This window comes from Nannospalax galili, unplaced genomic scaffold (genome assembly GCF_000622305.1).
Source record: "Nannospalax galili isolate Female #2095 unplaced genomic scaffold, S.galili_v1.0 scaffold732, whole genome shotgun sequence".
Taxonomy (NCBI): domain Eukaryota; kingdom Metazoa; phylum Chordata; class Mammalia; order Rodentia; family Spalacidae; genus Nannospalax; species Nannospalax galili.
This window is the reverse complement of record NW_008330574.1, coordinates 181,452-205,658: the sequence shown is the minus strand read 5'-3', so window position 1 is coordinate 205,658 and position 24,207 is coordinate 181,452. Positions and strand designations below refer to the sequence as shown.

General features: G+C 46.2%; 1 protein-coding gene across 3 annotated transcripts in view; it reads left to right on the top strand.

Moving 5' to 3' along the window:
- Nucleotides 1-24,207, top strand: part of Frmd5 (FERM domain containing 5) — a 370,855-nt gene that overhangs the window by 345,072 nt on the left and 1,576 nt on the right. Inside the window, exons 8-15 of one of the 3 annotated variants that reach the window (XM_008849083.2) lie at nucleotides 7,166-7,254; nucleotides 12,472-12,535; nucleotides 12,988-13,079; nucleotides 15,543-15,617; nucleotides 16,473-16,541; nucleotides 17,304-17,410; nucleotides 23,338-23,681; nucleotides 23,861-24,036. In XM_008849083.2, the coding sequence (XP_008847305.1) occupies nucleotides 7,166-7,254; nucleotides 12,472-12,535; nucleotides 12,988-13,079; nucleotides 15,543-15,617; nucleotides 16,473-16,541; nucleotides 17,304-17,410; nucleotides 23,338-23,681; nucleotides 23,861-23,908 (888 nt within the window). In that variant the 3' untranslated portion in view covers nucleotides 23,909-24,036. Of the gene's footprint in view, nucleotides 1-7,165; nucleotides 7,255-12,471; nucleotides 12,536-12,987; nucleotides 13,080-15,542; nucleotides 15,618-16,472; nucleotides 16,542-17,303; nucleotides 17,411-23,337; nucleotides 24,037-24,207 lie in introns of those variants that run through there. The other 2 variants (XM_008849087.3, XM_008849074.3) reach the window with 2 other exon arrangements.

Below are 24,207 nucleotides of genomic sequence, written 5' to 3'. Positions count from 1 at the left end.
GTTTTGATAATTAAATGAGAGCAGAATGCTTCAGCTGGGCTCTGTTCTCCTGGACTGATTAAGAAGCTGACGTTCGTCCTGTGCATGCTGATGGTTTCTTTCTGTCAAAGTGTCCTTGTCTGGTCTTCGGACCAAGAGGGGAGCTCTTACAAACCCCTGACCGTGTAGCCAGAACACTGTACTCCAAACTCCAAACTTGCACAGGGCTGTCCTCAATTCTGCTGCAACTCTCAGTCCCCAACTCCTGGCCAGACCCAAGCCTACAGCTGCTGGAGAGGAGAGTAAGGCCTATTACAGCCTCTATTCCTTGACCCCTCTCCAACATCAGGAGCTCCCATCCTGTTCAGTCCAGGCTAGCCCTGACACTGGTTGTTTGCCCTGGGCATCTTAAAACCCAGTACTGGAGCCAACTGCTTGGGGTTCATGGGAGTGTTAGCTCTGTCACAGATACCCAGCCCTTTTATTCTGAGTCCTGATGGTCTCACTTCTTGAGAGGCTACATGTGCCAAGTACTCAGATACATTATCTCAGTTAAACTTTACTGTGTCTCTACCAAGAGCCTATCTTACCCTCACTGGAAGATTAAAAACACTGGGGCCGAAGCCAGGTGTGGTGGCACATGCCTTTAGTCCTAGCACTTGGGAGGCAGAGGCAGGTGGATCTCTGTGAGTTCGAGGTCAGCCTGGTCTTCATAGCAAGATCCAGGCCAGCTGGGGCTATAGGGAGACCCTGTCTCAAAAAGACCAAAAAAAAAAAAAAAAAAAAAACCACTGGGTCTGGAGAGATGGCTCTAGTGGAGGACCCTAGTTCAGTTTCCAGCACCCATATGGAAGCTAACAACCATCCAGAACTCCAGTTCCAGGAGATCCAATGTCCCCTTCTGTCAACATTGCACCCTTGTGGTGCACCCACCCACATACCTGTGGGCAAAACATTTGTACACTTACAATAAAAATAAATAAATTTTAATTTTTTTAAATTTTATTTATTTTTATGTGTATGTGTGTATTGCCTGCATGTAGGTAAGTGCACCTGTGTCATGCAGTGCCTGCGGAGGTCAGAAGAGGCTGTCAGACCCCCTGGGACTGGAGTTATGGACAGTTGTTAGCTGCCATTTTGATACTGGGATTCAAACTCGAGTCTTCTGCAAAAACAGGTTTTTAACCACTGAGCCATCTCTCCAGCCCCCATGAATTTAAACTTTTTTTAAAAAAAAGAGAAAAACACCAGGCCTCTGAAATGCAGATCTTAAAAAAGGTGGGAAGAATTATCAGGTGGCCTATGAAGTTCTGACTAACATGCCCAGAGTTACTGGTCAGGACGGCACTGAGACTTAAACTCAGAGTTGTCTCATTTCAATGTGCTTTTTCAGCATGATCTTCCTTCTACAGACATGAGATTTATTTAAGACCTAAGCACAACTCACTGCCAATTCTGATACAAAGAATTCACAGACCTATAAAGTTTCTGAAATAATCATATATTAATGTAAAACCAGGCATGCTGGTGATGTTTACAAGCCCAGCTACTCTGAACCCTGAAACAGGAAATCAGGCCTGTAATCTGAGCAGTGGAGAGCTGGAGGCAGGAGGAGCAGAAGTTCAAGGTCAACTTTACATACACATCAAGTTCAAGGCAAGCCTGAGGTACACAAAATCCTGTCTCAAAAAAAGGAAAGCGGCCACAGATGGTTCCACAGTTAAAAGCACTTGCTGCTCTTGCACACAACACAGGTTTGGTTCCCAGTACCCATGCCGAGGCTCACAACAATCTATAATTCCAGTTTCAGGGGATCTGACACCTTCTTCTGGCTTCCACAGGCACTGCATGCCTATGGTGCACATCCATACATGCAGGAAAAACTTTCACATAAAATTAAAATAAACCGGGTGTGGTGGCATATGCCTTTAATCCCAGCACTTGGGAGAGAGAGGCAGGTAAATCTCTCAGAATCCAAGTCAACCTTGTCTGAATAGCAAGTTCCAGGTCAGCTAGGACTATGCCCTGTCTCAAGAAGACCAAACATAGATTAAATAAATTAATTTTTTTAAGAAAGGAAAAATGAAAGAAAGATAAAAGGCGAACACAAAATTTGCCCCTCTCTGGAAGAACACTGTTGGCCATGCCATAGCAGACATTCCCTCAAGCAGGCTGGTACTGTTCCTCTAGGTATATGGCATTGGTCTCATTTAACCAGTGAGGGAACTGAGGTTGGAGAAGTTAGTCACTGAGTGAAAAAAGAAGCAGAACTGGGGTTCTAAACCAAGACTGAAGCCTTTCCCCTAAGGATGAAAAGTTGAAACCTCTTTTTTTAATATTTTATTTATTATTTTTATTTTATGTGTATAAGTATATTGCCTGCGTGTATTTGAGTGTACCCATGTTGTGCAATGCCTCAGAGGTCAGAAGAGGGCTTCAGATTCCCCTGGAACTGGAGTTAAGGACAGTTTGTAGCCACCATGTGGGTGCTGGGAATCGAACCCAAGTCCTCTGCAAGAGCAGTCAGTGCTCTTAACTGCTGAGCCATCTCTCCAGCCCTGAAAAGTTGAAACATTTTGGGCCTCACAACTTCAGAAGTGAATTACATTCTTCTCTTGTGAGATGTAGAGTGGCCATATCCACTGCCAGGCTGTCAGGACCCATGTTTCCATTTCCCCTCCTGGCTCCAATAAGGGCTCAGTCCCATGGGAGCTAACTGTGGGGGTGGGAAAAGGACAGGTAGACCTCTGCTTAGTAAGGTGGAAGTCTGTGCAGGAGATGGCCAGATGGCTGTATTTGTCCTCATTCCCTCTTTGCCATGCAACTTGGTCTTTTGCACAGAAACCCCAAGGGCAGGCTCATACTGAGAATGACACATTAGAAGAAAATGAAGAAGTTCCAGAAAAGGCCTCTCAGCTTATATTTTCATGCCAGTGTGAAATAAGATTTCTCATTGTAGTTCCAAGTCCCACCCTGAACTGGTTACTAAGCCTCATGTACCTGAGACAAGTAGCCAGCACTGGCTGCCCTCCATGCCCTACGGAGTGCCACGGTCTTGCTGTGGACTTTACCTCTGTGAAACAGGAAGCCTTTTGGAGAATTGCTCTCTGTATACTGCGTTGGAATTATTCATTGCTATTAATTGTTACTGGAGTGACATGGCTTCTCATCAGGATTTATTCCAAGTTCGCTGCGTGTTCCAGATCAGCCAGTCCAGTCAGGATAGGCTGTTCCCCAGCCCTGCCTTCACTGGGAAGCTGCCTGCGCTGTCTATATCATGTGGCCTAGCAAGCAGAGAAACTCTGACTTTTGCTGTGGCCAGAAAGATACTGGTCACTGGGTCTCACAGATCTCCAGCTGGGTCACAGCCTGTGACCCTTCCTTCCACTCACTTCAGGATCATGATCATCCAAATCTTCCTGCTCCATGACTTCCTATTGGGAACAACTTGCTTTTTAGTCTAGCTTCCATTTCCTAACTAGAAAGGCTTAAATCTGTCAGCATCAAAGAAAAAAAGGCAAATTTAGGGTTTTAATATTATATTCAACAACCTCAACAGCTATACTCAACTAACTGCCATTAGTATAAGCGATTGCCACTAAGCATAATTTCTGAGGTAGTATTTTGGAACATGACTGCAGTCACACAATGAGTGATACAGCCAGACCTGGACTTGATAGATCTTCCCCAGAGCCCATGGCACTGTGGTCCTTCCACAGGTGCCTTCTGTCCCATTGCTGCCACATTAGCAAAGGTGGAAATGGCAGCAGGTCCTCCAGCCACCCTGTCTCCCTCCCTGCTTCTGGTACAAGCTGTCCACATTCCCCTTCTCCAGGCCTGACCTACCCATCCCTCCAACTATTCCCTCTAGGCCTTTCCTGACTCAGCATCATAAGACACCCTTCCCACCTCTGCCTACTCATGCCTTTTTCATTCCTACCCATGTACATATAGCCAAATGCCCCCTCTAACCCTTGTCTTCTTATATCATCTTATGTTATCTGATAAGCCTGCAGTCCTGTTCTAGAGGAGTGTGAATACAATATCTACCCTCATGTCTCATACTTGGGTCTAGCCTGCACAAGGACAGAAAGCTTCCCAGTGCCCACCTTCCATCTGAGGTTGGCTGCCTCCTTCACTTGCCTCTCCCAGGCATTCTCCCCACTAATGCCACCTGCCCTGACCCATGTCTGTGCCAAGTCAGCTTGGTTAGACCTGCTGTCTCCTGGCAGGAAGGATGTTTGGGTGCAATGCCTGGTGCTCAGATGTTATTAACCACCTCCAATCCTGATGACAGGCAAGAGGAAGCCCAGCCCTGTGGCTTCAGAGAGAACCAGGCCCTATGCCTTCTTTTAAAACCTCTTAACTATGCCCATGGGTTAAAGGACACTGCCCTTACACTCAAGTGTCTGGATCTTAGCAGCCCTGAGGACAGGACAGTGATTACAATACATTAGTCCGAAAGGTTTATAAAACATAAACTGAGCTCATACCCTGGGCCCAGAAGCTCACACTTCTAAATTTGACTGGAAGAGGCAGCTTTAAGGCAGACATGCATTTTTCCTTGAGGCAAGGCTTACTGGCCCTGTAGAGGCTCCATTGTCTTTAAAGCCCATCAGGCTAGAAATCTATGCTGGGGTAGCAAGCCCAGAAGGTGTGACAGATCAGGAGGACCACTCCTCAGACTGGTCTGACCCAGCAGCCACAGTGCCCACGCTCATACCTAGAGTCCAGTGGTCACCTGAGAACTCCCTCAGGTGGCTACCTCCATCATCTCTCATGTATCCTGAGAGCAGATCCCACCTAACATCCCAGCCACAAAGGAAGCCCCTGAGGTGTCCTCAGTAGTCAGCCTCCTTGCCTGGAGCCCTTCTCACAGAAAGGGCACAGGCCTGGGCTTCAGTTGCATCATCTCCCTGTAAGCCTGATGCTGACAGGTGACCTGAGCTTCCACTCAGCTGCTTCTCTTTTGCTCAGCTGAACTTCCCTGAAGGAGCCTGTACTATAGCTATCATGATAATGCCCCCTATTGGTAGCTTTTGTTTTGTTTAGCTGGTACTGACAGGATACTGAACCTGGGGTTTGGCCCATGCTAGGCAAGTGCATTATCACTGAATTACATCCCCAATCCTCTTTTTTGACTTTTTGCTTTGAGACAAGGTCTTACTAAGTCCCCTAGAATGGCCTTGAATTCGCTCTTGTAGCATAGGCAGACCTTGAATTTATGATCTTCCTGCCTCAGCTTCCTGAGTAGCTAGGATTCCAGGCCTGAGCAAGGATATTAACAGCTTTTTGAGATATATTCCACTTATCACAAATTCACCCTTTTCACTGTGCAATTCGGTTTTTAGTTTTACAGACTTAGCAATCACTCCCACTATCTAATTCTAGGACGTTTTCATGACCTCCCTCAGCAAAAAAGAAATTCCATACTCACTGCCTTACTTCCCTCTCCCTCCAGCCCCTGGAAACCCATAAACTTTTTTAAATTTTTATTTTATGTGTATGCATGTATTGCCTGCATGTAGGTAAGTACACCCGTGTCATGCAATGTCTGTGAAGGTCAGAAGAGGCTGTCAGATCCCCTGAAACTGGAGTTATGGACAGTTGTTAGCTGCCATATGGGTGCTAGGATTCAAACCTGGGTCTTCTGCAAGAACAGCCAGTGTTCTTAACTGCTGAGCCATCTCTCCAGCCCCAAACTTTTTGTCTCTATGGCTTTACCTTTGTGCACATTACATATAAATTCAACACAATGTTTTATGGCTGGCTTCTTTCACTTGGCATGGTATTTGAAGATTCAATCATGTTGTAATATGTATAAGCACTTTATTCCCCTTTACCAAGGAATAGATTCCATTGTGCTATCATGTTCTATTGCTTACTTATCAGTTAATGAACATTTTTCCCTGAAAATTGGATTCGACTGTTTACATTGCTTGCCTATTGAATACTGGTACTGACTGGGCATAGTGATGCACTTTTTTTAAAAATATTTTATTTATTATTTATATTTTGTGTGTACAAGTGTTATGCCTGCATGTAGGTAAGTGCACCCATGTCGTGCAATGCCCACAGAGGACAGAAGAGGCTGTCAGATCCCTTGGAACTGGAGTTACGGACAGTTGTTAGCTGCCATGTGGGTGCTGGGATTCAAACCCAGGTCTTCTGCAAGAACAGTCAGTGTTCTTAACCACTCCAGCCCCTGGTGCACATTTTTAATCCCAACACTTGGGAGGCAGAGGTAAGCAGATCTCTGTGAGTTTAAGGCCAACCTGGTCTATATAGCAAGTTCCAGGCCAGCCAGGGTTACCTAGTGAGACCCTGTCTCATAAATAAATAAATAATAAATAAATAAATAAGTAAATAAATACTGGCACTATTTAATATTCCTGTACTAAAAATACATATGTGGGGCTGAAGAGATGGCTCAGTTGTTAAGAGCACTGGCTGTTCTTGCAGAGTAACCAGGTTTGGTTCCTAGCACCCATATGGCAGCCAACAACCATCTGTAACTCCAGTTCTGTGAGGTCCAACAACCCCTTCTAGCCTGATTGTATGATGTGGGTGCATTTACATACAAGCAGGCAAAACATTCAATATGCATAAATAATAGTTATTATAATAATAAATTCTTTTGAGTATACCGAGGAGTGGAATTGCTGGATCACATGGTAACTCTCTATTTAACTATTTGAAAAACTTCAAACTAGTTCCCAAAGTGACTGCACCATTTTAAAATCCTACCAGTAATACACAAGGTTTGACATTCCCTTTGGCTATTCATTCCCTTCTGAGGCTGTGTCATTATCATCCACAACTTACAGATACAGGCACTAAGGCTCTGCAGGCAAGTAGCTAGGCTGGGACTCCAGCCATAGTCTTGTGATTTTAGATGTCCTGCTCATCCCTCTGTGACTCACTATACAGTGGTTATCCCACCTCTCCTATGAATAGCACAGGTATTTGGGATTTTAAGAGATGGTCTCATGCAGCCTAGGCTGACCTTCAACTCGCTACATAGCCAAGGATGACCTTGCACTCCTGATCCTTCTGCCTCAGCCTCCTGAGTGCTGGGGTCCCAGGCGTTTGCCACCATGCCAGGCATAGAACAGCCTGCTTTCCATCCTTTCTCCTCTGCACCTGCGCCTCTATGGCCCAATGAAAAGTCTTTCTCTAATTGCAGGATGTTTCGGGAAATGCTGCATTTCTGGCCTTCACTCCTTTTGGGTTTGTTGTTCTTCAAGGAAACAAGAGAGTCCATTTCATTAAATGGTGAGTGTCTGTCTTCATCTCCAAAACAAGCTCTTTATACATCACTAACTGGGGAGGGACTGTGGTACTCATGTCCTTCGTCTGTGACGGGAAGTTATGGTTTGCAGCCTTCTCTAAAGCCTTGAGTTGAGAATGGTAACTGACCAAGGTAGTAGTCTTTTCTGAGGGATCCTGTTCTTCCAAAGGTGTGTCCCTGAGAGCCAGCAGCCTCTCCAAAGAGGAAAAGTATAGGGGGTAAATTTCTAGGGAGGCCTGGGGCTGGAGCCAACATTAAAGAGGCAAAGTCCCCAAATGAAAAAGTCCTTGCATCCATCAGCTGCTGAGGGCCACAGTCAACTCTATTTAGGCTGTTCAAGAGTATCTCCATAGACAGCCAGTGCCTGTACCTACTCTGCTCACAAGAGAGGAGTCACACCAATTCCCCCAGGGCCAATGTAAGCCATCCTATGCTATTCAAAATGCTCTCCTCACAGTAACCCCACTGTTGGTAATTAGTCTTCAAGAGCTCAGATGCTGCTGTCTAGCCTCACTCCATCTTCAGGAATAAGTCTTCAGCCTCCAGGAGTCACATCCCTTCCTTTCCTTCCCCTTTCCCCTGCCACATCTAGCATGCAAGAGCCACTGTCTCAGCTGCAGCTACCCAAATTGTTTCCTCTCCTTGTTCTGTTTGCAGTCTATATATGTGGCTGGGCACAGACTTCAGTGTGTTGATTGGCATTCGGATATCCTAGGGACCCTTCTGCCACCTGGCCCAAGCAAACATTTATCAGTCTCGCCTAGACCTATTCAAAGCCCCTGTGATTTTTAGAATACTTTTCATTTATTCTTTGACAATTTAATACATATATGCAATGTATCTTGCTAATATCCATTCCCAACCCCCCTTTCACCTCCCTGAGATCCCCCAACATGTGCCTCTCCCAGTTTCATGTCCCCCCCGCCTTTTTCTTAATAACCCACTGACATTGTGTGGGCAACCTACCATCAACCACACCTCCCCCAAAAAATTATTCCCCCTCTTCCCCAGTAGCTGTCAGTTGCCAGTAGCTTGTCAGCTAGTGTTAGACCCTCAGGTCCCCTCTCTCATCCATGCTAGAATTATTGACTGGTTTTCTTGCGCAGGGCTTGTGTTTTGAGTTCATGAGTACAACAGCCATGTCCTGTCCAGAAGGCAGCATTTCACAGCACTCCTCACCATCCCCTGGTTCTTACATTCTTTCCACCCCTTCTTAGATGTTCCAAGTCTTGCAGAGGTTGATATAGATGTCACATTTAGGGCTAAGCAATCAACAGTCATTTATTCTCAGCACTTTGACCAGTTACAAGTCTCTGTATTAACTGCTGCTCACTGTAAAAACAACCTTCTTGCCGGGTGTGGTGGCGCACACCTTTAATCCGAGCACTCGGGAGGCAGAGGCAGGTGGATCTCTGTGAGTTCAAGGTCAGCCTGGTCTACATTGTGAGTTCCAGGACAGCTGGGGCTACAGGGAGACCCTGTTTCAAAAAGACCCCCCCCCAAAAAAAACCCTTCTTGTTTCTACAACTGGGTGTCATGGTACACCCCTTTAGTCCCAGCACTCAGGAGTTCCAGGCCAGCCTGGTCTACATAGTAAGTTCAGGTCAGCTGGGACTACAGGGAGACCATGTCTCAAAAAGATCAAAAAAAAAAAAGGAAAAATCTCACCTTCTTCTGACCATGGTTGAGAGCAACACTAATCTGATGGTATAGGCATAAACATTTAGAAAGGAGTTTGATACCATGCCCATTTAGTAAAACAACAGTAGTGGGGCCTACAACCTCCCCACCATGATCTTTTGACCTAGTTATAATGCCAAACATGAATTCCCTCCTGTGGAGCAGGCCTCAAATCCAACCAGAAAGTGGTTAGGCCCGTAATAGTCATTATTGCCCCAGTGAGCATATCTCTCTGGCAGGTCAGTATTGTAGCATGCAAGGGACCACCACTGGGCAAGTCCATTGACAACTTTTCTTTCCCGGTGGCCTGCATAGCATCTTCTATCACTATGCTCATGTCTTTGTAAGAAGCATTGTCTGGCTGAGCATGGTGGCGCACATCTGTGGTCTCAGCATGTGGGAGGCAGAAGCAGGCAAATGCCTGTGAGTTCAAGGCCAGCCTGGTCTATATAGTAAGTTCCAGGCCAGCTGGGGCTACAGGGAGACCCTGTTTCAAAAAGACCAAAAAAGCCAGGTGTGGTGGCACATGCCTTTAATCCCAACACTTGGGAGGCAGAGGCAGGTGGATCTTCTGTGAGTTCAAGGCCAGCCTGGTCTACATAGTGATCTCCAAGCCAGCCCCACTACAGGGAGACCCTGTCTCAAAAAGATTTTAAAAAAAAAAAAAAAAGCATTGTCCATCCATGCAGAATACTTATCTCTGGTCAAACTCTTTTTTAAAAATTATCTTTTTAATTAGCTTACAAAGTAATGGGCTTCCATAAGACTTTTTCAGTCTTAGTTTTTAGTAACCCTCTCCCACTTCCTCTTCTCCATCACTCAGCTCTCTCCAGTCTCCCTCCTCCCATCCCTACTTAAGCCTTTTACAGACCCCTGTATTTCCCAACTACTTTCCTATTATGTGTTCTACTATGTTCTTTCCACCCCCTATGGCCACTTTCCCGCTATCATGGGCCCTTTTCAAGCTTCCTGACCTCTACGGATACTCCAAATTAAACACATAAATCTGTAAATTTAAAGCTAGGATCCACATAAGAGAGAGAGCCCCTGTGATTTTTGCACCATCTTTGGTACTACCATGTCTAAGCTGGCCTGCTTCTCTGATGAACAAATTGGATAAATGGCTTCCTTTGGTCAAACAGAACTCAGTAAGAGAAGCATGAGCCTTGTTCCGTTACCATCTCTACAACAGTGAATTAAGGGTCTGAGTAGAGTTGTTTTCTCATGAGCTTTCCTCTGGAGGTACTGTAGGCATCTCCTCTTCTGCCCACTTTAACAACCCTACTCAGCCAGTGCGTGGACACCAGCTGCCTTCCTAACGGATTGTCCTCGTGAAGAATGGTGGTATATCAACCAGCCCTCAGGGAATTGCTCCTGACATGAGGTGCTGAGTCCTTTCATGAGGCAGCCCAGTGTCACACAGTACCCAACACATCTGTTTCCTGGGCCTCAAGTTGGCACTTTGCTGAACTTTCCAGGTGAGGATGTGAGGGTTTGGAATTTCCCATCCAACAAAATGCTTTTCAGAAAGACAGTGAAGCAGGATTGGACCATAGTTCTAGTGTGGGTCATTTGCTGCCTACATACAGCTGGGCTATTTGATGTTCCTTTAGAGGGTCCCATTCTGATCAGGGTGGTTGTCTCATGGGCTCCCTCATGAGAGTTGGGAGCAGGATTAGACAGAAACAAGTAGGGCACTCCTGTAACAGACACTTGTAAGCTCTAAGTTATCCCCACCTTTCCCAGGCTCTTTCCTTTCTTCCACACTCTCCTCAGGAAGTTGTTTCTTCTACTTCAACTTCAGAGTAGTAGTTATAAACCCAACCTCATAGGCTAGGTGTGGTGGTACACAACTATAATCACAGCACTCAGGAGTCTGAGGTAGGAGGATAACTTCAAGTTTGAGACTAGCTTGGTCTACACAGAGAGACCTTGTCTCAAAACAACAAAATTGAGGGGAAGTGGGGGGCTGGAGAGATGGCTCAGCAATTAAGAGTACTGGCTGCTCTCTTACAGAGGACTTCAGTTTCCAGCACCCACATTGTGGTGGCTAACTGTAAATCTAGTTCCAAGGGATCTGATGCCCTCTTCTGGTTTCTGCAGGCATTGTACTTACATACATGCAGGCAAAACACATGAAATGAAAATAAACAAATCTTAAAAAAAAAAAAATTTAAATGGTATTTTCCTACCGTGCATGTTGGAGCCTAAGGTGATCCATATGATTACCCGTATACTAACCACTGTATATTTACTGTATTCTACCTGAGCATGAGATTTATGGTTGGTTGGCTGGTTGGTTGGTTGGTTGGTTGATTGAAAGGAACTCAAAGGGATCAAACAGGGCGCGAACAGCCTATGGCTTGTACCCATTCAAAACTGGCAGAGGGAAGGCATAAACTTCCATGCTGACCCACCATGATTTCCCAGACAACAAGTCACTTTGCCTCTGTCTCCTGATTTCATTCAGCCATAAGTCAGGTACCTGGTTCTCACTATCTTTCTACTGCTTAGAGGATATTGGGGAAATCTCTCTAGAAATGACAGAGAAGCAGCCTAGTGGAGGCAGATGTGCATGATCAGACCTCCTTAGGAATTTCAGGCAGAAAAATAAGAACTTTATTGAGGCTCCCAGGGCAGCTGTGTTGGACAGACAAATGGGACGTGCCTGACGTGAAGGTCTGCTTCTCTGGCTCTCAGGGACATCAAATAAGCCCCGCCCCCCCAATAGTTTCCCCACTCTAAATGTAACCAAAGTTGAGCTGTATGTGGAGGTGAGATCTAGGCCATGCCATGTACAGTAACCATATCACTTCTTCTAATTTGTGTCTGTCCCATGGGTGATGTACCCCAGTATCCTGTTTACCTCTTTTACTGCAGCCATTCACTGGGCTGGTGGCTTCAAGGATTTTTCTACAAAAACCCCTAAGCCCCTTTCCTGGTCAGTACGCTGCATGACTGTTCCATGTAATCTGTTCTCTCTTTGGTATGTTGCCCCACCCTTCCCTTAGATTGTTTGACATTTGTCTGCATAAACTGCATTTTCCATCCAGTGGCACAGTCACCTGAAAGACTCAACTCCCTCGGAACCTGGTTGCATTGTATTTCATTATTGGCTGTATCTTGAACTTTGGCCTCATCAGCTACCTGTGGCATCTTACATTTGATAGTTTCATACAGTAACACTCCGTGTTATGAACCAAGTCCTGAAATGATCCCAGAGACTCCACCTACACTCACTTCCACAAAAATGTTTCCCTTCTATAGCCACTGTTGATGAGCCCCAAATCTTCCTATCACCCCAATATTGTAGTGTGATTGACCAGAAAACTGTGGGTTGAACTGTTCCAACAACTGTTCTCTAAGGCCACTGCGCTGCTGTCTTGTTTCAGTTCTAATTTTGGCTAAAACTGTGTCTGTGCCTGAAGCCCCTTCCAGTCGGGTGGGCTGTGCATCTACAGGACTTGGCTGTGAACAAGCTGCCCACAGCAAGGTGACAGGTGCTTTCTTTGTGCTTCTAGGAATGAGGTGACCAAACTGAAGTTTGAAGGAAAGACTTTCTATTTATATGTCAGTCAGAAAGAGGTGAGTGCTGGTTTCCTTCTCTTCACGGAGGGCTGGTGCACTGTGACAGTGCCTCATGGCTAGAGCCAAGAGTAAGGGGTCCAGGCAGAGGAAGCCATCTGCCTGCTCAGCTGAGACCAAGGTCAAGACCTGGGGATGAGGTATGAAGTCAGGGGGAGGCCTTATCTAGCACAAGACTTCCTTGAGGATGCTGATGTTGCCCAGAAGATCCAACCAAGAGATCCCTACCTCCAGGAAATGTAGTCAGTGAGATTCTTTGTCTCCCACACAAGACCTCACATGCAAGCGCTGCTTCTCACCACCAGCTCTCCAGTTGCATCTGCTAGGTGTGCTTAGTGCACTGACCTGAACGCTTCTAGCCAGCCAGCTGCTAGAGGGCCTCCAGCAGCTCATGGGCAGGGTCCTAGGCTTTTCCATCCACCTCAGCTATTTCTGTGTGGAATTTTTTACAGGAAAAAAAAATTATTCTCACATATTTTGCTCCAACCCCAGAAGCCTGCAAGCACCTGTGGAAGTGTGGGATCGAGAACCAAGCCTTCTACAAGTGAGTCGACACGTGATAGGGACAGTTTAATTTTATTTTTTAGACAGGGTCTCACTACATAGCCCTGGCTGGCCTGAACTCACAGAAATATGCCTGCCTCTGCCTCCCAAGAGGTGGAATTAAAGGTATGCACCCCCACACCCAGCTGAGGACTGTCTTTATCAGAGGCAAAGTCACAAAAGTCAGAAGACAGGCAGGCAAGCCTTGAGATCCAGGAAACTGGCAGAGTAATTCTGATGTTGGGCGGGAGTTGGGGTGTCAAAGCTTGGGCCAGTAAGTCCAACTGATGTCTTTTTTTCATTGATTTCTACTCTAATTCTTGTCATTTCTTCTTGTTTGCTAGGTTTAGCTTTCATTGGTTCTTGTTTTTCCGTATTACTGAGTTGTATCATTAAGTCATGTACTTGTACACATTCTGACTGTTTTGTTTTGGTGTTTTTGAGATAGGGTCTCCCTATAGTCACAGCTGGCCTGGATTCACTATAGAGACCAGGCTGGCCTTGAACTCACAGAGATCCACCTGCCTCTGCCTCCCAAGTGCTAGGATTAAAGACATGTGCCACCATGCCCTGCCCAACTGATATCTTAATTCGAACCACACTGTCCCTGCAGAGCCCTGAAAGGACTAGAAGACAAGTTCCATAAAAGGCTTGGTATAACACAGAACAGCTCTCTGGTCTCAGACCTCAGCCTTGGGGAGACCCTAGAGTTCTCCTCCTGGTGGGTAGCCCAGAGCTAAGATGGAGTTCCTGCCAACCCCTCCTGGTGTATCATTGACTGAGGTATTGCCAATGGCAGGCCAAATGCCCAGGAACCTAGGGTAGGCGAGCTGGAGGTAGAGCTGCTTGGCTGCTGCTAGAAGCTAGGTTTGAACCAAAGGCAACTTTGCTTACCAAGTTTAGTGAAGTGTGACAGGCTTGTGTACAGTTTGTTTTTATTAAGTCACTGTAAAAGCATTAGTGCGTAAAGAAATAGACCATAGAGAGAATGGTGTGATGCCAAGTAAAATGTTCACCAAACCCCCTGGTCTTGCTTTAAAACAAAATATAATCACTTGTGCTTTATTAATTTTTTTCTTGAGGCTGGAGAGATAGCTCAGCAGTTAAGAGCACTGACTGCTCTTGCAGAGGACCCGGGCTCAATTCGCAGCACCCACATGGCTGCTAGCAACCATCTGTAACTCCAGTTCCAGGGGATCTGACACCCTCTCTGACTTCCATAGGCATTGTACAACACAGGTAGACCTACCTACATGCAAGCATTACACTCATACAGATAAAATAATAAAATTGAAAAAAAAAAGCTGTTTCTGGGCTGGGAATATAGTTCAGTTTGTAGAGTGCTTTCCTAGCATGCATGAGGTGCTGGGTTCGATCCTCAGTACTACATAAGCCAGGCATGGTGATGCACCCCTAGAATCCTAGCTCTCAGGTAGAGGCGTGAGGATCAGTTCAAGGTCATCCTCAGTTATGAGTGTGAGGCCAGCCTGAGATACTTGAGACCCTAACTCAAAAAAAAAAAAAAAAGTTTCTTGTAACAATGCCAAACAGTATGATATACTCTAGTTAAGGTGAGCCTTGCTGTCACCAAATGCCTCTGACAAGTCAGCTCCTCCCTCCACTGTCCTGAAGGATCCTGGGAAGGTCAGACTTGCTCTGTACTGAGAGCCCACCTCCTCCCCAGTGAGCAGACTCTGCTACCTGCTAGCTATGATAGGATTCAGCCAACAGAACTGGTCTCCTGCCAGTTACCTGGGCCAGAGCCCGGAAGCTACATCTTGGGAAACCTTTCTGAATTGCTTACTGTGCATTTATACCAGTCTGGGAGACGTAAATGGGCAGTGTGCACTCTGCCCTGAGTGGGCTTCCTTCTGAAGAAGACTCAGGAGACTTGAGCCAGGTCAGACTGCCTGCCTGCCCGGTCCCTGCTGTTGAGAAAGCCAAGAGAACACTTTTCTTTTGTTTCCACCTTCCCTTCACCTATGAAGACAAAGCTCGGATTTGGTCAGTTACATGAATCTAGAGAAGCTACTTGAGATGCAAACTCCTGCTTGTGGGGCTGAGGAACAGCCCAGGAAGGATGGGGTTCCCTGGGTCTCCCCAACAAAGAAGGTCCTAGTAGGCAGGATCTGGTTCCACACTGAGCTGTCATTGCCCTGGGAATGGTACATTTGGAAGCTATCTGTCTCTCTGCTAAACCATATACAGAAGGAAGGGAACGGCTCTGTCTCTTGTCACCTCATTTTCTCAAGGTCTTTGTTTTCGGTCTCTGTCCTGGGAACAGATATTTGTTGCCAATTGAGTGTCTGAGTCTTCCCACTAATTCTCAGTCCTGCCCACATGGGCTACCCAAGGCTTTTTCTTGAACTTGAGTTTCCTCAAGTGGCCTTTGGAGGGAGCGGCCTCCCTCTGCCTGGGAGGCAGGTTCAGGCCGCCTGTCACACTGGACTTTGCTTTGCCGTAGGCTGGAGAAGTCGAGCCAAGTTCGCACAGTGTCCAGCAGCAATTTATTCTTTAAAGGGAGCCGGTTCCGATACAGGTAAATAGTGACAGTAAGTAGCCATTATAGATCTATTTCTAGGGAACAGTCACTTGGTGGGCTTTATCACTGAGAACAAAGTAAGAGAGCTCACAGAAGTCCTCCCAGTCCTCTTCTCCTTTACTCTTTCCTTCTCTGTAGCTGTTAGACTGCAGGGTTTTACAATGTTTCTTCTGCAACAACAGCAAAATACTAACTGTAACAGTGGTTCTTTCCTGTTTTCCTGTCTGAAAGGTTTTGGTTTGTTTCTTGGTGATATATGGGAACATGCTAGACAGGAGGACTCATTCCTAATTAAGAACAGAAGATCTCAGAGACTCTAGAGATGGAGAGAGCTAAGATAAGCCATTGTGGCATGCTAGTTTTTTTTGTTTTTTGTTTTTGGTCTTTTTTTTGAGACGGGGCCTCCCTGTATCCCGAGCTTGCCTGGAAACTCACTGTGTAGACCAGGCTGGCCTTGAACTCACAGAGATCTGCCTACCTCTACCTCCTGAGAGCTGGGACTAAAGGCATGCACCACCATGCCCATGCATTTCTTTTTTAAAAAAAAAAGTTTTACTTTATGTGCTTGAATGTATTGTAAGTGCACCTGTGTTGTGCAATGCCTGTGGAGGCCAGAAGAGGGCATCAGATTCCCCTGGAACTGGAGTTAAAGATGGTTGCTAGCTGCCATATGGGTGCTGGGAACTGAACCCACGTCTTTTGCAAGAGCAGCTAGTGCTCTTAACCACTGAGCCATCTCTCTTAGCCCCAAGGCCATTTCTTGATTCAGCCAAAGCACCTGAGATCTTGGAGAAGAGCTAAGTCCTGATCACCATCTCACTGCTTGCTGCTTGTTTTTATACTACTTAACAGTGGCCGAGTTGCAAAGGAAGTCATGGAATCAAGTGCCAAGATCAAACGGGAGCCACCAGAAATACACAGGTAGGCTGTCAGAGGCTTCCCCTGAACCAGTTCCAGTTCAGATGCCAAAATGTCAAAAAAGATCTAGCAATTTAAGATCTGTGAAGCTTCCAGTCACAACAGTCACCAAGAGGCAGAAGAGTCAAGCAGAAGGGGGAAGAAACCCGTGTCAGCTGAGACACGAACAGATCTACGACCTGTAAGAGAACACAGGGAGGGCAGGCTACTATAGATGGCACATCAGATGTGGGGGCCACCTCACCCAGTAATTCTCTTCTGTCCTCCCTATAGTCTTGACATTGATCACAGACACAGATGACCTAACAAAGCAGCAATAGCCGCTGTTCTGAAATTACTGTTACAGGAAGCCTCGGTCTCAGAATCCATACCTCACATGTGTCCATAAATCATGCATTTCTAGAAGTCTGCTTCCCTAAACTTGATAGACCCAGAGACTGGCCAAGAAGGCTAGGATCTACCACCAGCCTACCCCTCCACACAGCCTCCACTCAGCAGCCTATTAGAAGGCAAGTAGCTGCCAATGCCATGCTTAAGACACACTTCAGGAACATTGCTCATTCTGGGGCTCTACTCCGCAACAGTCCTGTCCCCCAAAACTGTTGCCATACAACAGAAAGGTTGGGTGTGGGGTGTAAAGAGGTGGAGAAGTCTGAACTAAGAGTCTCTGCCTGGGACCCATGGGCCAAAGGTCAAGAAGATACAAAACACCTAGAAACCCCCTCTGTGCTCTGCTTGAACTTGGTTCTTTCCATTTAATCTCAGAGCAGGGATGGTTCCCAGCCGGAGTTGTCCCTCCATAACCCATGGCCCACGGCTGAGCAGTGTCCCCAGGACTCGCAGAAGAGCTGTTCACATCTCCATCATGGAAGGTGAGCCTGAGCTCCTGAAGAGGACACCCGTGTCTCCCACTATGACATGGCTGAGTTTCTCTTCAGGGACCCTGAAAAGAGGCTAATTTGCTTTAGAGATAACAGCACATTCTTGGGGGAAAGAACCCAATTGCAGGTAGAGGGTTCTACACAAAGCTTAGGAATACAAGTTGAGTGCTCCATCCCCAGCTCTGCATGTAACTGGATGTTGTGGTGCATGCTTGTAATCCTGACACTTGGGAAGCTGAGGCAGGAGGATCAGCTTGAGTTCAAGGACAGCATGAACTGCAGAGCAAGACTCCATCTCAAAAACAAACAAAACTGCTTGCTCTGTGGGAGGTCCTCTGGTCTGCATTTAGGTCTCACAATGTGACACATGAATCTCACCTGAATGTGCATCACTTGGATATGATAAAGAACTCCACAGAGAAGCCTGGCTAGACAGCCACCACCAAGTTAGCTAATGAGTGTCTTAGTTGCTTCACTTAGAAGATAGGAACACCTTCCTTTCCTACCCCATGAATAACAAGAACACTAATGGATATGAAATATTTTTGTTGTTTGGGCTTTTTAAAAATTAATTTATTATTTTCATTTTATGTGTATGAGCATATTGCCTACATGTATGTAAGTGCACCCACGTCATGCAATGCCCACAGAGGTCAAAGATGGCATTGGATCCTCTAGAACTGGAGTTACAGATAGTTGTTAGCCGCCATGTGGGTGTTGGGAATCAAACCCAGGTCCTCTGCAAGAGCAGCCAGTGCTCTTCACCACTAAGTCACCTTTCCAGCCCCTGGGTTTGTTTGTGTGTGTGACAAGATCTCACTTTGTAGCCCAGTCTAATCTAAAACTTTCACGGTCCTCCTGCCTAGGCCTCCCGAGTGCTGGGAGTACAGGTGTGAGCCACATGAAGCAGATATAGCTGGGACTTACAAGCACACTAACCCAGGGGTCTGAACCCCTCGAAAACTCTCCCAAGCACCCTCTCCCCTGGCATTTTGTAGGCAAGGGTAAGGAGTGTGGCAACAGGACCTGCTGCAGCAGCAAGAAAAGACAGGTTACTTGCCAGTGTCTCAAGTTTGGCTACCCACTTACTACTTACCAGACCAGCCTGTTCCCCACACCCGTGCGCAAGACTGCCCACAGGCAAGCACAGCCTGTGCCACAGCCCTCACAGGACACATGGACTCAGGAGCAGTAGGCAGGCAGAAACAATCCTCACAGGCTCAGGGTGAGGAGAAGGAGGAGGACAACTTGTTCAGATGTAGAAAAAAACATATAAGATCTTAGGAGTCAGATGGCTTTATCAGGGGCTGAAGAGATGGCTTAGCCCTTAAGAACACTGGCTGCTCTTGCAGAGGACCCAGGTTCAATTCCTGACACCCTCACATATCGGCTAACAACCGTCCATGACTCCAGTTCCAGGAAATCTAATGCCCTCTCCTGAACTCCGAGAGCACTTCACGACACAGGTGTACTTAACATACATACAGGCAATATACTCATACACATAAAAATAATGAAAATATTTTTTAAATGGCTTTATCAGTGCAGGACTATAGAAATAAATATTTTCTATAAGGTAATAGTTGAAATGTATCATCTCTCAGACTGGTGAGTTAGCTTAGAGGCTAAATACATTTGCCATCAAGCCTGATGACCTGAGTTTGATCTCCAGGACCCATAAGGTAGAAAAGGAAGAATCAACTCCCATGGGTTGTCCTCTGACCTCTATGTGCATACTATGGCATGTGCACACACACGCACACAAATAAATGTAATTTTTTTAATTAGAAAAAGAAAAAGAGAGAAATGTACCGCCTCTCAGAAGAGTTTTGCCTTTGAAATTCCTAACAAACACAGCTGGGCAGGGAGGGGCCGTGAGGGCTGTAGCAACACCTTAGAAGAATGCAACCAGACTCCAAGGAGCTTGCTCTGGACATGTGACATCAGTTCATAGATTCATATGCCACCAAAGGTGGCCCTCCCTAGTCTGCCCAGCATTATCACAGAAGCCCTGATTGTTCCAGAGAAGCTTCATTTGCTATTTCTAAAAAGGAAAAAATGACACACCTGTAGAGACTCAGGTCTGTTGGTGGACGATGAAATGAGTAAAGGCAAAGGACTCAACCCTCTGGAGAAGAAGGAGTTTAATTCCTTAGCAGTGCTTTTTGTTTTGGTCTTTTTGAGACAGGGTCTCCCTGTAGCCCCAGCTGTCCTGGAACTCACTATGTGGACCAGGCTGGCCTTGAACTCACAGAGATCCACCTGCCTCTGCCTCCCGAGTGCAGGGATTAAAGGCGTGTACCACCATGCCCGGCCAGCAGTGCTTTTTTTATACTCCAAAACTACAATTACAAGCTTGGTGTTTGTGCCAGAATACATGAAATAATTAGTTTGACAAAGAGCACATTCTACGGGTTTACCTTTAAAGTTAACCAGTAGGTTACAAAGAGTATTAGTATTAGTTTCTTACACAATCTATAGATTTTACCAATTTCCAGGAAGGCCAGTCAGCCAGTGATTATGTTTAACATTAAATAGACATCCTATGTCTTACAGTACCATGACTTAGACTTAGGTTTTTCTCTATGACTAAGGAAGCATTCCACCAAGCCCAACATTCTTGTTTTCAAGAAATGTCCGGACCTCGTCCCTGACCATTCTTAACCTCTTCCTTGCTGTTCTCCTTCACAAAAACCTTAGCATAGATTCAAGTTTGAATGAAGCATGCACAAGGATCCTTTGAAACAAGGACTATGAATTGTTCAGCCCTCCTGTATGCTGTGAAGGATACCCAGATTAACACAGGCTTGGCCCCAAGAGGAGGCTCAGGAATGTTAGCTTCCTTCACCACTATGCCTTCTGTAGGGGCAAATGGTGGAGCCCAGCAGAAGATGGGACAGCCCATTTCCAGCCCCAGAGCCAACTCCTCTACCTCAGTTACCGTGTGACTTCACTGTACCATATGCTGCCTTCATGAAGCCTGTCTGTGGCTTTCTATCCTGTATTTTCTGTAACAGTCTAAGTTGGTCCATGCCCTTTCCCTCACCCTCTGAGAGCTTGGACCTTACACAGCCCTCAGGGAACAAACAGACTGGGAAGCATTGCTTTTTATGGCTGTAAGCACTTCTGACCTAATCCCATCCCCTGATAAGGATGGCCTCTCCTCTCTGAGCTGTGCCTTCCTTACAGCTCACCCTAACATTTTTCAGACCAAAGGCATTGCTACAGGAGGCTGCCATGTCATGGAATCAGTGAAAATCCTTTGTCCCTAGCTGGCTGTTCCTTTCCTCTCCAAAATTCCCCTGCCTGGCTGGTTTCCCCTGAAGGAGCTGCCTTCCTGGACCACCATGGGGAAGAGTCTAATTAAGATTCACACCAGAGTACGTGTTCAGCTCCGGTTGACTAATCACTGCCTTCGGCCCCTAACCATACGCATCCTGAGGATGGGACCCCGACTTCAGGGTAGGGTCCGGACAACTGTGCTCCCCAGCCCACTGGGAGCCACCTCTGGCCAGAGGCATCAGCTAGAGCACCTCCAAGGTAAAAAGTTGCCTCCTGTGTTTTACTGCACCACTTAGCCCCAGTCCTTCCCACCACACCCATCCCTTCCACCCCAGACTAACAGACTTGATGAAGGGCAGGGTGAATGGTGGTTCCTACAGTAGTGAAAGATTAATTTCCTGGAATTGTGAAACTTGCAGAAAAATGGACAGATCTGGAAATTATTAAAGAAGGTCACACAAATTACTGTATGTTCTCTCATGCAAATTCTAGCTTCTAATCTTTAGATATGTGGGTATGATTATATGTAACTAAAACTGGGACCATGAGAGAGGGAAAGGGTTTTGAGAGGATTAGGAAAATAGCTCAATTGGCAAAGTACTTGCATAGCATGTACAAGGCCCTGGGTTCATTTCTCAGCACTGCATAAATGAAGTATGGTGTTACACACCTGAAAATGTCAAGATGAAACCTGATACTTTAATCTAAAAGAAAAACAATATATATAATTTAAAATTCAAAAGAGGAAAAAAATCCAACAGAAGTTAATTGTTTAAAGTGGAACATTATATAATCATCAATTTTAAAGTTTATGACAATGTTTATGAATAATTTAAATATGTATATTTTGAATGAGCTGCACACATTACAACATTCCATATGCAACAGAAAAGATAAAAACCAATCCAAGGCCGGGCGTGGTGGCGCACATCTTTAATCCCAGCATTTGAGAGGCAGAGGCAGGTGGATCTCTGTGAGTTCAAGGCCAGCCTGGTCCACATAGTGAGTTCCAGGACAGTTGGGGCTACAGGGAGACCCTGTCTCAAAAAGACCAAAAAAAAAAAAAAAAGAAAAAGAAAAAGTTTTAGGTTGCATGAGAGAGTGAAGGAAAAGGGGAGGGGGAGGGAAGGAAAAGGGAAGGGAGGGGGAGGGGAAGGGGGGGAACTGATATGGTTGAACTAGCCTAAGGTGGAATGATGAGCTTACAGGTAAGGTCTTCTGTTGGGGGAACAGACACTGATATATTTAGCGAGTCGCTATAGTGGTCAGGCATTCAACTAGAAACACATACCTGTCCATTATTCTGTTTCCTAAAGCACCAACAATTTAGTATACTATGGCTTCTGGTGACCTTCTCGCTTACTGTCCTCTGATATCACAGTGCCCTTCTCCTTCCCCAGCCAGTTCAGGGATTAATCACAGGCCAAGCCAAGTTTGCACTCAAGTGGCTGCTGACAGTAGAGCTGGTCATACTTCGGGAGCTCTGGCTGTCAGAGTTGTCCTTGTGAGGGAACAGGCCTTTAAGAGGGTGTCCAGTGCCTGTGCTGAGGTTCCAGAAAAAGGGGGCAGAGTCATATTTAGAAAAGGAGCCAAGCCAAGGGCATACTACAATCAGGGCCTTAAAGTTTCTGGGGTTTTGATTTTATTATTTTCAGTTTTATAAATTTTAGTGTATGAGTGTATTGCCTGCATGTATATAAATGCACCTGTGTCATGCAATACCCACAGATGTCAGAAGAGGGCATCAGATCCCCTGCAATTGGAGCTGAGAACAGCAGTTAGCCACTATGTATTGGGAACTGAACCTGGGTCCTTTGGAAGAACAGCGAGTGTTCTTAACCACTGATTCATCTCTCCAGCCCCCAAGGTTTCTATTTTATCAATGACCCAGAAAACATTCCTGTCACAAGTACCAAAGGAGGCACCAAGGAGAAATTCCAAGTAATATAGGGGAATCTAAGAAACATCAAGAGCTCTGGGTCAATGGACAAGGACTAGTGATTTCAAGTTATTTCATAAGTTTCTTGGGTGGTTCAGACCCAAATCTGAGGCAGGTGCAGGCTGTGGACCAAATCCACCCAGGCCTGTTGTTCATTCCCTGTGTTTCATCTACAAGATCAGCAGCATTATAAAACAGAGAGGCTTGCATTGCACCCTCAGCATTGCTGTGTACAGCCAGCCATAAGATTTCAGAGCAAGTTCTGTAACCACTCATCCTCACTGCCTCATGGAGCTGTTGAAAGATATATACATGCACACACATACAATAAATAAATAAGCAAATACACGCTTCTAAAATGGCCAGCTGGCACGTCTCTTAATCTGTTCTTGATAGTTAAAAATGGAGTCAACCGCCAGGCGTGGTGGCGTACGCCTTTAATCCCAGCACTCAGGAGGCAGAGGCAGGCAGATCTCTGTGAGTTCAAGGCCATCTTGGTCTACATAGTGAGTTCCAGGACAGCTGGGGCTACAGGGAGACCCTGTCTCAAAAAAACAAAAAAAAAGGGAGTCAACCAGCCATTGTGCTGGTAATATGGCGGGTATGGAGCGGCACCCAAACAAACCAAATGGATTCTGTTGGACAGAAAGTATGTTGAGACCCAGAAAGCTTATCCTAGTGCTTCCTGCCTTTCCAGGACTTGAGTCCCTGCGAGACAGTGCCCATTCCACACCTGTACGTTCCTCTTCCCATGGGGACACTTTCTTGCCTCACGTGAGAAGCAGCCGGGCAGACAGCAATGAGCGGGTAGCTGTGATTTCAGACGAGGCCTACAGCCCTGCAGATAGTGTGCTGCCCACCCCCGTGGCCGAGCACAGCCTGGAGCTGATGCTACTTTCCAGGCAGATCAATGGAGCCACGTGCAGCATCGAGGAGGAAAAGGAATCTGAGGCCAGCACCCCAACTGTTGCAGAAGTGGAGGCCCTCGGAGGAGAGCTGAGGGCCCTGTGTCAGGGGCACAGCAGGCCAGAGGAAGAACAGGTGAATAAGTTTGTTTTAAGTGTCCTCCGTTTGCTCCTTGTGACCATGGGACTCCTCTTTGTTTTGCTCCTCCTCCTGATCATCCTTACTGAGTCTGACCTTGACATTGCCTTTTTCCGAGATATCCGCCAGACCCCTGAGTTTGAACAATTCCACTATCAATACTTTTGTCCCCTCAGGCGATGGTTTGCCTGCAAAATCCGCTCAGTGGTGAGCCTGCTCATTGACACCTGAGAAGGCATGACTCCTCCCAATAACTAGCCAGGTGGACCAAGTCCCATCGCGGAACCATCGGCACACACAAGTCCTCCTCTCATGACTCAAAGTCCACTGCAGCCTAGGAGGGTTGATTCCCAGAAGAAGAAACGGATATAGGTTCATGCCCTGTAAACAAACAGGGAAAACCCATGTTCTTCAGAGGCTGTTTCAAGAAAGGCTCAGCAACTCTATGTTTCTCATCCTTTGATATGCAGGACAATTTTTGGGTTTGAATTTTAATTTTTCATAGATGTGTATTATTTTGAAA